Genomic DNA, 11,715 nt, shown 5'->3' with positions numbered 1-11,715 from the left:
GTCAAACTACAGGGTTCTGGAGTAAGATATTAGGATGACTCAGGAGAAATTAAACAGCTGCAATCAGCAATGATATCTCAACAGCTGCAAATCTTTGTCCACATAAATAAATTTCCTATAAGCAAAACCATACACAGCAAAGAATCTCGATTTTGGAATTCACCGGGCTCTCAGCACTTGGATGTAGAGCCCTGCCTTCCCCAAATCTCCTTTTTTCCATCTCTCACAAACCCCTCTAACAGCCCCTCCTCTGAGCATCTATGAAAATCGAGGGGAAGGTGAAGATGGAGTTAGTCTCTTGTGTATTAGGTACTTGTTACTGCACTTACACTCTGTCACATCTAGGTACAGTACATTTCAGTCCCAAAGACTGTGATTTCAAGCAGTTATGCAACTCCCTTGCCTACACTAGCATGTAAAGGCATGATTTTAGCATGTGGTAATAAAAATATTTTAAAAGTCTATTGTAGACAAGGCCCACTGCTTCTGACACATGCTTCTCTGGTCATGTTAAAGACTAGGGCACCCCTAAGGCTCCTCCTTCGGATCTAACTCAACTAATTTAGCAAATGTTGAAAAGGCTGTGCCTTGTCTACATTAGACTTTTAAAATGTATTTATTAGCGCACATTAGCCAACAGGAGTTAACATCACTCCTTTACATTCTGATCTATACAAAGCATATAGGACTGATTTCCACAGTCCAGCATGCATTTCAAGCAGATAGAGTAACTATTATGGCTGAAACTCTATATACTTGCCTGAGTGTGTGGTAACAATCGAAGTAGTATAGTGCAGCAGGGAATGACTGGATACTGATTTAATGCAGATGGTGTAAAAGCTGCTGGTTCCTTCATTGGCATCCCTCCTCTAAGTCTTAATTGAAATCCTCCTACATTTAGCTTCCCATCATCATTAAACACACGAATCACAGAGTTTCCTACTAACATAAAGCAGAGGAAAAGCTACAGAGAACTAGGGATCACTAAAGCTTTGACAGTGTATTTGTTTGTTTTGAGTGTGTAATTTTTCTCTTACACGTTTCCAATATTTCCCTTACTGAATGGATGAAGACTAGGTTCATGGAGAAACTACACAAGTGCTGCATTTAGAAACACCCTGATTATTCAAAAGTGGGGCTGACTTTTCCTAGGATGTTGTAAAAGATGGCTCCGACAAGGCCAGGTCTCAGGATCTCTATCACTTCTTTCATGTATAAAAGCTGCTGTGACTCCTTTGCCCCCTACTTATCTCCTGTGCCTCTATGTCATATGCTATCTTCCCCTGCTTACAGGGGCAGTAACTGCAGGAGCTCTCCTGCATTTTTAATATTATAAATGTTTAGAAAATACCTAGATTTGTTTTGTTATTAGTGATCCTTTAATTGTTAGGTCTGAATACATTTTCTTCTTTCGCTAAAATATGTAAATAATTAGGGCAAAAACAATGAATGTAGTTTATGCACTGTAATGCACAAATTCTGTAGACAGGATTTTATATGGCCAGATGCTGCTGCCATGAGTCACTGTGAGTACTACCATACTCAAGAAGATCCTTCTCAAATTGCTGTTTAATTTAAAACAAAAAAAAATCAGTCTCCCTCTCACCCCACCCCACCCCCAAAGTGACCTACAAAATATATATTGTTTTATGTCATCTTTTGGCCAGTGCAGTCAAGAAAATAAAAAATAATATGTCACTATCTTCTCAGATAGTCTCTGTCTCATTTGTCATAGTTATGGCATTCTGATGGAGGATCCTGTCTATATGTACAAGTGGAGAATGTAAGAATATAATTTCTAAAGCACAAATGTAATTAAAAGAGAGTTAAGGCTGAAAGGGTATTTTGATAGGCTCCAACTAACATGCAAAACCAATGGTACATTTTCTTTATAAAACTTCCATATATTTAAATTAAAAAGTTAGAATGCCTGGAAGTGAACAATTAAAGCTATTTTTTAATGTCGATGTTCACACATATTCTTCCAAATTAACAGTAATTGAAAGGTTATATTATAGTGGGGAACTATTGTTTATTCAGGGGTCACTGGAAGAGACAGTGGGAATGCCAAAAAGGTGGACTGGAAGAAGCAAACTTCATCATCATAGCTGCCGCTGTCCCTATTATCTCCTGGGGCCCTATTAAATATCATGAATATTGATACATTAATTAAAATGTGAAACCACAGTAGTACCAAAGCTTACCTTTGTTATTGTTGCATTATCAGGAATATAATGGAGTGCATCTATATATAGATCAAATGGACAGTTTAATGATGTAGGACTTGGTAATATGGGAGCGGAATTATATGGAATCCAAGGTACATACAGAAAGTCAGACTCTTGAAGGCTGACAAATAAGAACAAACTTTATACTAGACAATTATTAACAATAAAATGTTATATATTCTTCAGGTAAATATCAACTAAAAGGTATTATATTTCTATTACTTTTTTTGTTAGGTAGTTACAAACATCTGTAAAATCAAGAATTTAAAGAATACCTAAAATATTATTAGTAAGCAGTTCATGATATCAACTTGTCAACAACTGTAAATTAAAGACATATGGGGACATTTTCAAAAGTTTCCCAGGTACTTAGGAGCACAAATCCCATTGACTTCCACTTTTGAGATTTTTCTCCATTAGCGCAGAGCATTTCCAAGTCTGTAAAATGCACATTTGTGGGTGACCAACTTTTTCCACACATTACTGCAATGTTCTTCACCAACTTATAAGAACACTTGGACTTTTTAAAAAATGTCGTTTATCAGAAATAGGTTCTAGTTGGCTGAGTATAGGGTTAGAAGTCAAATGGAATTTAGCATATCCTTAAAGTTAAAGATATGCTTAAATTCTATGTTGAATTGGTGAGTGACTAACTTTAATTTTCTTAAATGTAAATGGGACTTGAAGGTGTTGAACACCTTGCAGGATCAAGCTCTTCAGGGGCTGATTTCACATCATAAGTGATAAAAGCACACAGTTTAATCAATTAATGGGCATTAGGAAAGCTCCAAAGTGATTTCTGTCATGATCCATTTTGGTCCTGATGTAAAGCTCACAGAAATCAGCGATAGTCTTTCCATTAAAGTCAATAGGATTTATATCAACAGTCCTGGGTCTCGTTTCAGGTTTATTACTTATGCTCCTAAAGGCATATGATTCAGGGTTTCAGCAGACCACAGGGGCCAGGAAGGTATTCCCACCAAATGTATTCTGGGTTGTTTTTTCCTGTCTTCTTCCTCTGATGCATCAGAGGTGGTCATGGCTGGAGATGGGACTTTGGACGGAGAGGGCCAGGGCTCTGAGGTGGTACTAAGCATTCTCTCTCTCAGGTGCTTGGCTGGCTGGTTGTTGCTCAGATGCTAAGAGTCTAACTGACTGCCATATGTTGGGTCAGGAAGGAATTTTCCCCCAGCTCAGATTGGCACAGACTAAGGGTTTTCCCCCTCCCTCTGCGTGTGGGGGTACAGGTCACTTGTTAGGATTATCTGAGTATCTCTCAATCAATCATTTCCCTGCCCTTGCAAGGCCTCCAGCATTGGTCTTCTCACTCCCTTCACTCTTTGCTTGTGGCACATAATAGTTTATTCTGCTGTGGGCGCTAATACTTTGGTTTAATTCCGGTTGTTGATTTAACATGTGGTGGTGGTGTCCTGTGGCATATAGGAGGTCAGACTAGATGATTGTTAGTTCCTTCCGGCCTTAAACTCTATGACTCTGAGATCTGGCATTTAAACTGGGCAAAAAATCCCCCGCCTCCCCCCCCACACCTTTTTAACATAACACATAAAACCATCTTCAGGAACTTCTTGATACATTCTGAACCCTCTGCTCTCTTTCCCCCAAAATACTGAAACTGGGGAGGCAGCTCCAATACTGTTTCGTGTTAACTGAATTATGATAACAGAATGTCAAGACACTGATTCAGATTCTTGGGTGGTTTTCTTCACTATTTTATTGAAATGGTCTATTTCTTAATGTATTATATTATTTTTATGTTACTAATTTTATAATTTACAGAACCTTTCTCCAAAATATTTTTTCTTGTAACTATTTAAAAAGCACATATACAACACAGCCAACTCTCTGGTGACTAATTTTTTTGGTCAGTTATGTCTTTCATTTGGCCAGTTTATTTGCAGATTTATGATCCATTGACTTTCACAGTTTGAAAATTAATACTAAATCAATACATTGTATACATTTATTATGGTTTTACTGTAAATTATTTTGCAATATATTGTTTGGCAGAGGTTGTGCAAAACTCTATTGTATATAAATGAAAACATTAACCAAGCTGAAGGCATAAAATCAGTTAACCACCCTAATACTGCAGCTTTAGAGTGAGAAAGTGTGTAGCATTTTTATGTAGCATATGGGAAAACTGCAGCATGGGAGTGTGAACATTAATTCTGCAGCTGTACTATATCTACTGTGTCAGCCTCTGTCTACAAGCAAACCAGATTTACAGAAGTAAATTTTTACTGCAGCATTAAATGCTGAAAATGGATAACTTGGTAAAGTTCAAAAGAGAGAGACTTATTTCAAAAGGAATAGACAAGGATTAGATGTATCTGAAGAATAATCACAGGCAAATAATTCTAAATGTAGAAAATTATTTGAACTATTTAATGTTTTAATGTTCTTTAACCAATTATTGCAATCATATTTCAGCACAATGTCAATTATGCAACAATAAATATATCAGGATACAAACAATGAATGACATAAAAATATTTCTGTTGATCATAATTTCAGTGTTTACCTTATTCTTCTCATTTGGTTGTTTCTCTGTCTATTTCTTTCCTTGGATGTATCACAAACAATTAACTGGATATTTGAATGACCCTGGGCCAAGTCTGTAAATATAATTGATTTGTCTATTGTTTTTATATTTTCCAGTACATTAAAAAAATAGCACCCTGTATATCCACACAGAAAGAAATATACTCAGAAAGTCAAATGCTGTTAAACTGTTATATTACTTAGGCAAATTTAATATAATAGCACGTTGAAAAATCAATTAAGAAAATTAAACAAAACTCTACACTACACTCTACAGTGTTGAACTGGCTCCCTTTGCGCTGGCCCCCTTGAAGGCTGCACAGAAATCACTCTGCAGGCCTTCTGTGTCAAGAACCACAAAGAGGCGTTATTAGGTCTGACCTGGGGTTCGTGGTCTGGACAACAAGTATATTATCATCTAGACCCTGACCTGGCAATGGCCTTTATGTCCACTCCAGTGCAGACTATCCCTGATCTTAGTTCAGGCTGTATGATTGGGGTTAGCCTTGGCCAAAATACAGAAAATGTCAGTGCTGCTTTGGCACCGTATACATATATATGTGGCTGTTTTGGAGATCCATTATAGTTGTTTCAATCAGGGCTTTGGAGCCGTGCTCCAGCTCCACTCCAGCTCCAGGCAAAAACCTACAGCTCCACTGCTCCAGAGCTGCTCCGCGCTCCAGCTCCGGGCTCCGCTCCAAAGCCTGGTTTTAATACACCAGCCAGAATATGACCCACTGATTTTTAAATTCAATACAAAATAAAAATGAAAATAATTATTTTGGTGCTTTGCCTATATCTTTCCCCATTTCTTGCTCTGTTGCTCTTTCCTTCTTTCTATTGGCTTCTTCTTTCAGTTTACATTTCTTGTGGCTATACTGTTCCCTGACATCTATTGTACAACTTCCCGGTTCCAGAATCTTCTGTTGTTCTGCCTGTCCCCGAATCCCAGTGTCATCTGTTGTTGGTCCTCAAACCTAGTTGCCACACTTGACACCTCCATTTGCTCCATCCTCACCTCCAGCAACCCACCAAAGCTGCAACTGAAATTAATTTTTAATTTAATATTTTACAAGCTGTGGTATGGTTTACTCAGTACAGAGGCCAAAGGCAGGAATTACAAAACAGTAGCTGTTACTTATGTCTTATACAGTGCTCAGAAGTGCCCGTTTTTAATCCAGGCTTTGCTACTTCCTTGATATGCAGTCTTGACCGAGCCTCTTAGGCCAAAATTTAAAAATTTGAGTGCTTATATCCATATTTATACACCGTAAAAGACCTGATTTTCCAGAGGCGTTCAGGTGTCCCAAATTAAGTTAACAGGTGATACGAGGCACTCTGCACCCCTCAAAGGCAGACCTCTTATTTAGCTACCTGTATGTGGGTTTAGTTCACGCAACCAAGACTTACAATTTTAACTTTAACATCTATGTTTCATATGCCACATCTGTAAAATGAGAACATAAATATTGTTATGCAGGAGGCATAAAGCTGAGAAAGTAGCAAGCGGAACAAGGAGACAGAAAGAGAGGCACTTGTAGTGTGGTCCTGAGGAAAAGCCGAGAGAGAGCTTTTTGGACAGACACTGGTGGAAAGGCAGGCTTGAAACTGTGAGCAAGGAAACTGGCCCCTCTTGTTTGATACTACTGCAAATGACCTTTTGAGACACGTACAGAGAAAAAGGACTTTGTATAATTCTTTGTAAATAAACAGGATCAAATATCTTATGAGAGGTAACAACAACATTTACTTACCTATCTCCTACAGGGCTGTGCTAATTAAATAGTTAATATATATTTAGTGCTTTGAAGAATGTAAGTTCTATTATTAATACTATTAAAAGATTTACAGCTGTGCATAGACTGTATTTTATGTTGGAGCTGCTCTGCCTTTCAAATTCCAATGTTATAAAAAATTAAACTGGGGGTTCTAAGGGTCCAACCCTTTGATGTACCAAGAACCCTGAATTCCACTCAAATCAATGGTAGTAAAGAATGCTTAGCACCATACACTATTCAAGCCCCTAAAAAGGAATGTTATTTGAAGGTTATATTGGCTATTGAGTCAAAAACCTGGATATGAAAAAGCATGGTATTCATACTTTAAAAAAGAACTTATTTGACCGAGAAAACATTTGCCACTCTTCCTGTTTTGCTACAGAATGTGGTCAAGGTCAGTGTAGACTTTAACTTAAAATCATGGTTACAGCAAAATAAGAATTCCACATGTTGCCTTAAAAAAACCCCCCGAGTCTGACTCTCTGTCCACTGCCTAGCATCTGTGTAATCATTTACATCTGTGCAAAGTGAGTGCAGGATAACTAGTGAGTATAAAATGCTTCCAAGTCAGAAATGTCCACTTAGACTGGTGGTAGCATTTTATACTTACTTTGCATAGGTGTGAATGGCTACACAAGATGCAAGACAGTTAAGTATCAGACCTACCATTTTCTCAGTGTTCCGTTACTTAATAATCACTACAAAAAATAACTAAAGGAACTCTTATTGAGAAGTTGACAAGATTTTAGACTGCTGATAACATTTGATACATTATTCAAGAGTGTATATTTCTCTCATCTATAGTACTGTGACCACTTTAATTTTTAAAATTACCTTTTGAGACATGCTTCAAAGTATAATCCATAATATTATAAGGAAGTTTCCCAGGATGCAGTGGAACAACTATAGAAAACTTTTTAGGTGTCCAGATAGCTCTAATATTTGTAGTTTCTTGCTGAAATATATCCACCATTTGCCATCCGAGAGTCAGTGAGTCTACAAAATATAACATGCACACACAAAAGGGCTTATTACTCATAACTATTCAAATCTTGTACAGGGCATTGGTCAGGTATATTAAAATTGCTTCTAAGTTTCATCTTTATAGCATCTTTTTAAGAAGTGTTACATATAGAAGCCAAGATGGATTCTAATATACTACTCAGTGTAAGGGTTTTACTTCACAAGTAGTCCTATTGACTTCAGTTGGACTACATGTGCAGTAATATATTAGTTGATGTGAGTAAGGGTGGCAGAATCTGGCCCTACATTAATAGTCACTTCGATATTAAGATAATAGACACCTTCGATAGATGATGCCAAGTAACAAGCTGAAATGAATTCAGTGGCCTTATCCTGGTTTCCATTTATTTGCACACACAGAAAAATAACTACACAATTTGGTATAATTCAGTATAGAGAAATAAGTTGAATAACTGTCTACACATGCATGTCTCAGCAAAATGCTATTAGTGTTCAATCCTGCAAGATTCTGAGCCCTTCTGGCAAGCTGCTGAAGACCCCAAACTTTCACTGAAGTCACTGGGAATGAGGATGATCAGAAACATGGCAACTGGTGCTCTGCACCTTGCAGAATGGAGCCCTAATCGTTCACTTTCCACAATAAATTTCTTATAAGATCCTTTTGGAACTTTCTAACCTATCTTTAGCAGCAGTATAATACTTACCTCAAAAATGTTAGAAAACACAGATTTGCTGCTGTTCCCATTAGAGTCAATGGAAGTTTTGCCACTGACTTCAATGGGAGCAGGAGTCAGCATATTATAAATACAAGTTATACATTTGAGTAGAGTTCTGGAATGCACCACCAGGATCCCAGGAACAATACAAAACATTTGTACAATACAAAACAGCCCTCCATCTAGGGCTTCTCCATTTATAAAACTGAAAAGTAGAGAGTTAAACGCGGAAAATAAGAAACGGACTTTCCTTAACTAAGCCAATATCCTTGTTTTTACACAAGTTAGGCAAAAAAAGCCTTGATCTTGTAAACTTACATGAGTATTGTTATACATAAATAAACTCATTGACTCCAGAAGGACCACTCACTTGAATAAAATTACTCAGATACTTAGTCATTAGTGTTTGCAGGAACAACATTAGAAAATGGGCTGCACTGCTGAATAAGCAGTAAATTTCTTGGGGAACTTGCTGCTCAATACATTTTACATGCATCGCTTATTATTTCTGTCTTTAATATACAGTTTTGATAAAATATGAAGGAAAAATTACATACCTTTGCCTTTAGACTTGTAAACTACTTTTAATACAATATAGGGTTTAGCTTCTGCCATATTTATAAACTCAGATGGATCCAGACAATCAAAGGCAAATGTTTCTTAACATAAACAAAGCTAAACATTATTAAACAAATCTGTTATTTATTTCACTGATCATTATACTAAAGTAGTCAAGAAAATTCAGGCTTGAGTTTCCCACTAATACCACTGAATCCCTTTCTGACAATCTTTGTCCAATCCCTTCACTCTGTTTCCACATAAGCCACTTTCTAGATGTAAAACGCAACAAAGAGTCATGTGGCATCTTATAGACTAACAGATGTATTGGAACATAAGCTTTCGTGGGTGAATACCCACTTTGCCAGACGCATGTGTTGGAAATTCCCAGAGGCAGGCATAAATATGTAGGCAAGAATCAGTCTAGAGATAACAAGATTAGTTCAATCAGGGAGGATGAGGCCCTCTTCTAGCAGTTGAGGTGTGAATACCAAGGGAGCAGAAACTGCTTTTGTAGCTGGCTAGCCATTCAGTCTTTGTTTAATCCTGAGCTGATGGTGTCAAATTTGCAAATGAACCGAAGTTCAGCAGTTTCTCTTTGGAGTCTGGTCCTGAAGTTTTTTCACTGCAGGATGGCTACCTTTCAATCTGCTATTGTGTGTCCAGGGAGGTTGAAGTGTTCTCCTACAGGTTTTTGTACATTGCTATTCCTCACATCTGACTTGTGTCCATTTATCCTTTTATGTAGGGATGGTCCAGTTTGGCCAATGTACATAGCAGAGGGGCATTGCTGGCATATGATGGCGTATATTACATTGGTGGACGTGCAGGTGAATGAACCGGTGGTGATGTAGCTGATCTGGTTAGGTCCTGTGATGGTGTTGCTGGTGTAGATATGTGGACAGAGTTGGCATCGAGGTTTGTTGCATGGATTGGTTCCTGAGTTAGAGTTAGTATGGTGCCGTGTGTGGTTGCTGGTGAGAATATGCTTAAGGTTGGCGGGTTGTCTGTGGGCAAGGACCAGCCTGCCCCCGAAGGCCGGTGAAAGCGAGGGATCGTTGTCCAGGATGGGTTGTAGATCACCGATGAGGTGTTGGAGAAGTTTTAGCGGAGGACTGTAGGTGATGGCCAGTGGAGTTCTGCTGGTTTCTTTCTTAACAAGAAAGTCCTCAGCTAAAACCTTTCCAGCACATCATCAGTGATCTATGTAATGTAATATATGCCATCATGTGCCAGCAAGTTTCTTCTAACCCTGCTCTCCTCAGTTATTCATAATAGGCACACCCATTAATGGAAACCATAAGCAGCAGAACACTTCAGTTCCTCACAAGGAAAAAAAAAGATATTTAATGTTGTGTCTTGCTGTATAACAGAGGTAATCTCTATTGATTTGTAGTATACTTGCAATAAATAGCTTATGAGTTTTATTTAAGCCACTCCATTTTGTTTAGGGCATTAGTCAATTTCAGCAGCCACTGATTGGCTTGTACAGTGTATTACAAAACAAAAAGAGATTGCTAAATTAATTGAACATCGACTTAATAATTGATTTTTAAATTGAGAGCAATATTAGGAGTTAATTTATTTACCCAGTGAAATTCAACTAATGCCTGGTTTTCAATGAGGTCTTGTTTCTCCTTTGCCCCAAATTTCAATTCAAAGTCAGGTAGTGAGGGACAGGTTCACTCCTAGTTTAACAAATCAAAACAAAGAATTGGAAAATTCCACAATTCCAAAATTATAGCTCCTTACGGCAACCAAAAAATATTTTAGAAGGCCCTCAGCCACTCTTATTTTAAAACAAATTATAATTGACCTACACCGTTCTTATGTTTTTAAAATCTATATTTTAGAATTGGGACATTAGAGCCAGATCTTGCAAGATCTTATACACACTCAATTCTCACTGACATCAATGGCAGTTGAGGGACCTCAGCAACTCATATATTCAGGCCCTAGGAACCCATCTATAATTCAGTGCCATTTTAAGACGGAAACTGAATAATAGCTACAAGAGACATTATATTTTTAATAAAGGATTCTCCCTTTTCTTGGTATAACTTGTGCAACTGGACTATTTTATTTGGCCACCAGGCTCACAGAGGAATGTTGCTGGTTACATTATCTAAGCTTTATGACAACTGTAATGAAAAGATACTCAGTAACCTTTCACTCCAGCAACCAAAGGGCAAGTTGACACTGTCTTTCCACTGAAGCATATATCAACAGCTGGGGGAGATCATAACTTTAACTAGATGATTACATGAAAAGAAACCTTCATCTACAGGATTTTTTTAAGACTATAAAGGCTCTTAGAATCACAAAATTCAATAATTTTGTCTCTTATCTAAGCTGACAAAATTTTCACATCAAATATAATTTTCCTTTACATGAAAAACTTGGTCTTGTAACTAGTAGAGGACAGGAACTCTCCTTTCCTCAGTGCCTCCACACATGCTCACTAATTCCCTTTTAAAAAGGGCATTTTAATTTAGCTGCCCATTTATGAGACAGCCATTTAGCAAGAATTGGTAGGGAAGCAGTACCCCCTTTGAAAGGGGATGGATAGAACCTGGACACAGGCTAGGCTGGATAGAATTTTTACAGAATCAAAAAGACCAGAAACTACAGAATCCAAGGCTGCTGAGCATCTGCTTCCTAGGCTGTGAAGAGCAGATTTAGGGGAAGCATATTTCTTTCTCCAATATGGGCCCATCACGTAGAGAAGACCCAGGTTTCTGCACAAAGTGGATTGACAGGGTTAGGAGCAAACAGTCTCTTTCTTCTAGCAATATACTCTGGCAGAACAGGAAGAGGTTGGGCCATTACCACAGATCTGATTTCAGTGATGGCACTTCTCCCCGCTGCAGATGGCAATAGCATATTGCA

General features: G+C 37.8%; 1 protein-coding gene across 3 annotated transcripts in view; it reads right to left on the bottom strand.

The window, feature by feature from the left end:
- Nucleotides 1-766: 766 nt before the first annotated feature.
- The window catches only part of LOC115636428, a 40,655-nt gene continuing 29,706 nt past the window's right edge, over nucleotides 767-11,715 (bottom strand). For 2 of the 3 annotated variants that reach the window (XM_030536501.1, XM_030536503.1), the window contains 5 exons: nucleotides 8,826-8,927; nucleotides 7,403-7,564; nucleotides 4,771-4,864; nucleotides 2,205-2,349; nucleotides 767-942 (listed from right to left, as the gene is read on the bottom strand). Coding sequence is in view for 2 of the 3 variants with exons in the window: in XM_030536503.1 (XP_030392363.1) it covers nucleotides 940-942; nucleotides 2,205-2,349; nucleotides 4,771-4,864; nucleotides 7,403-7,564; nucleotides 8,826-8,927 (506 nt within the window). In the remaining variant the exon portion in view is untranslated. The remainder of the gene's footprint in view (nucleotides 943-2,204; nucleotides 2,350-4,770; nucleotides 4,865-7,402; nucleotides 7,565-8,825; nucleotides 8,928-11,715) is intronic. The other variant, XM_030536502.1, reaches the window with a different exon arrangement.

Source organism: Gopherus evgoodei, chromosome 17, assembly GCF_007399415.2.
Source record: "Gopherus evgoodei ecotype Sinaloan lineage chromosome 17, rGopEvg1_v1.p, whole genome shotgun sequence".
In the NCBI taxonomy this organism is placed as follows: domain Eukaryota; kingdom Metazoa; phylum Chordata; order Testudines; family Testudinidae; genus Gopherus; species Gopherus evgoodei.
Note: the sequence above shows the minus strand (reverse complement) of the source record. Positions and strands in the feature narration are given on the sequence as shown.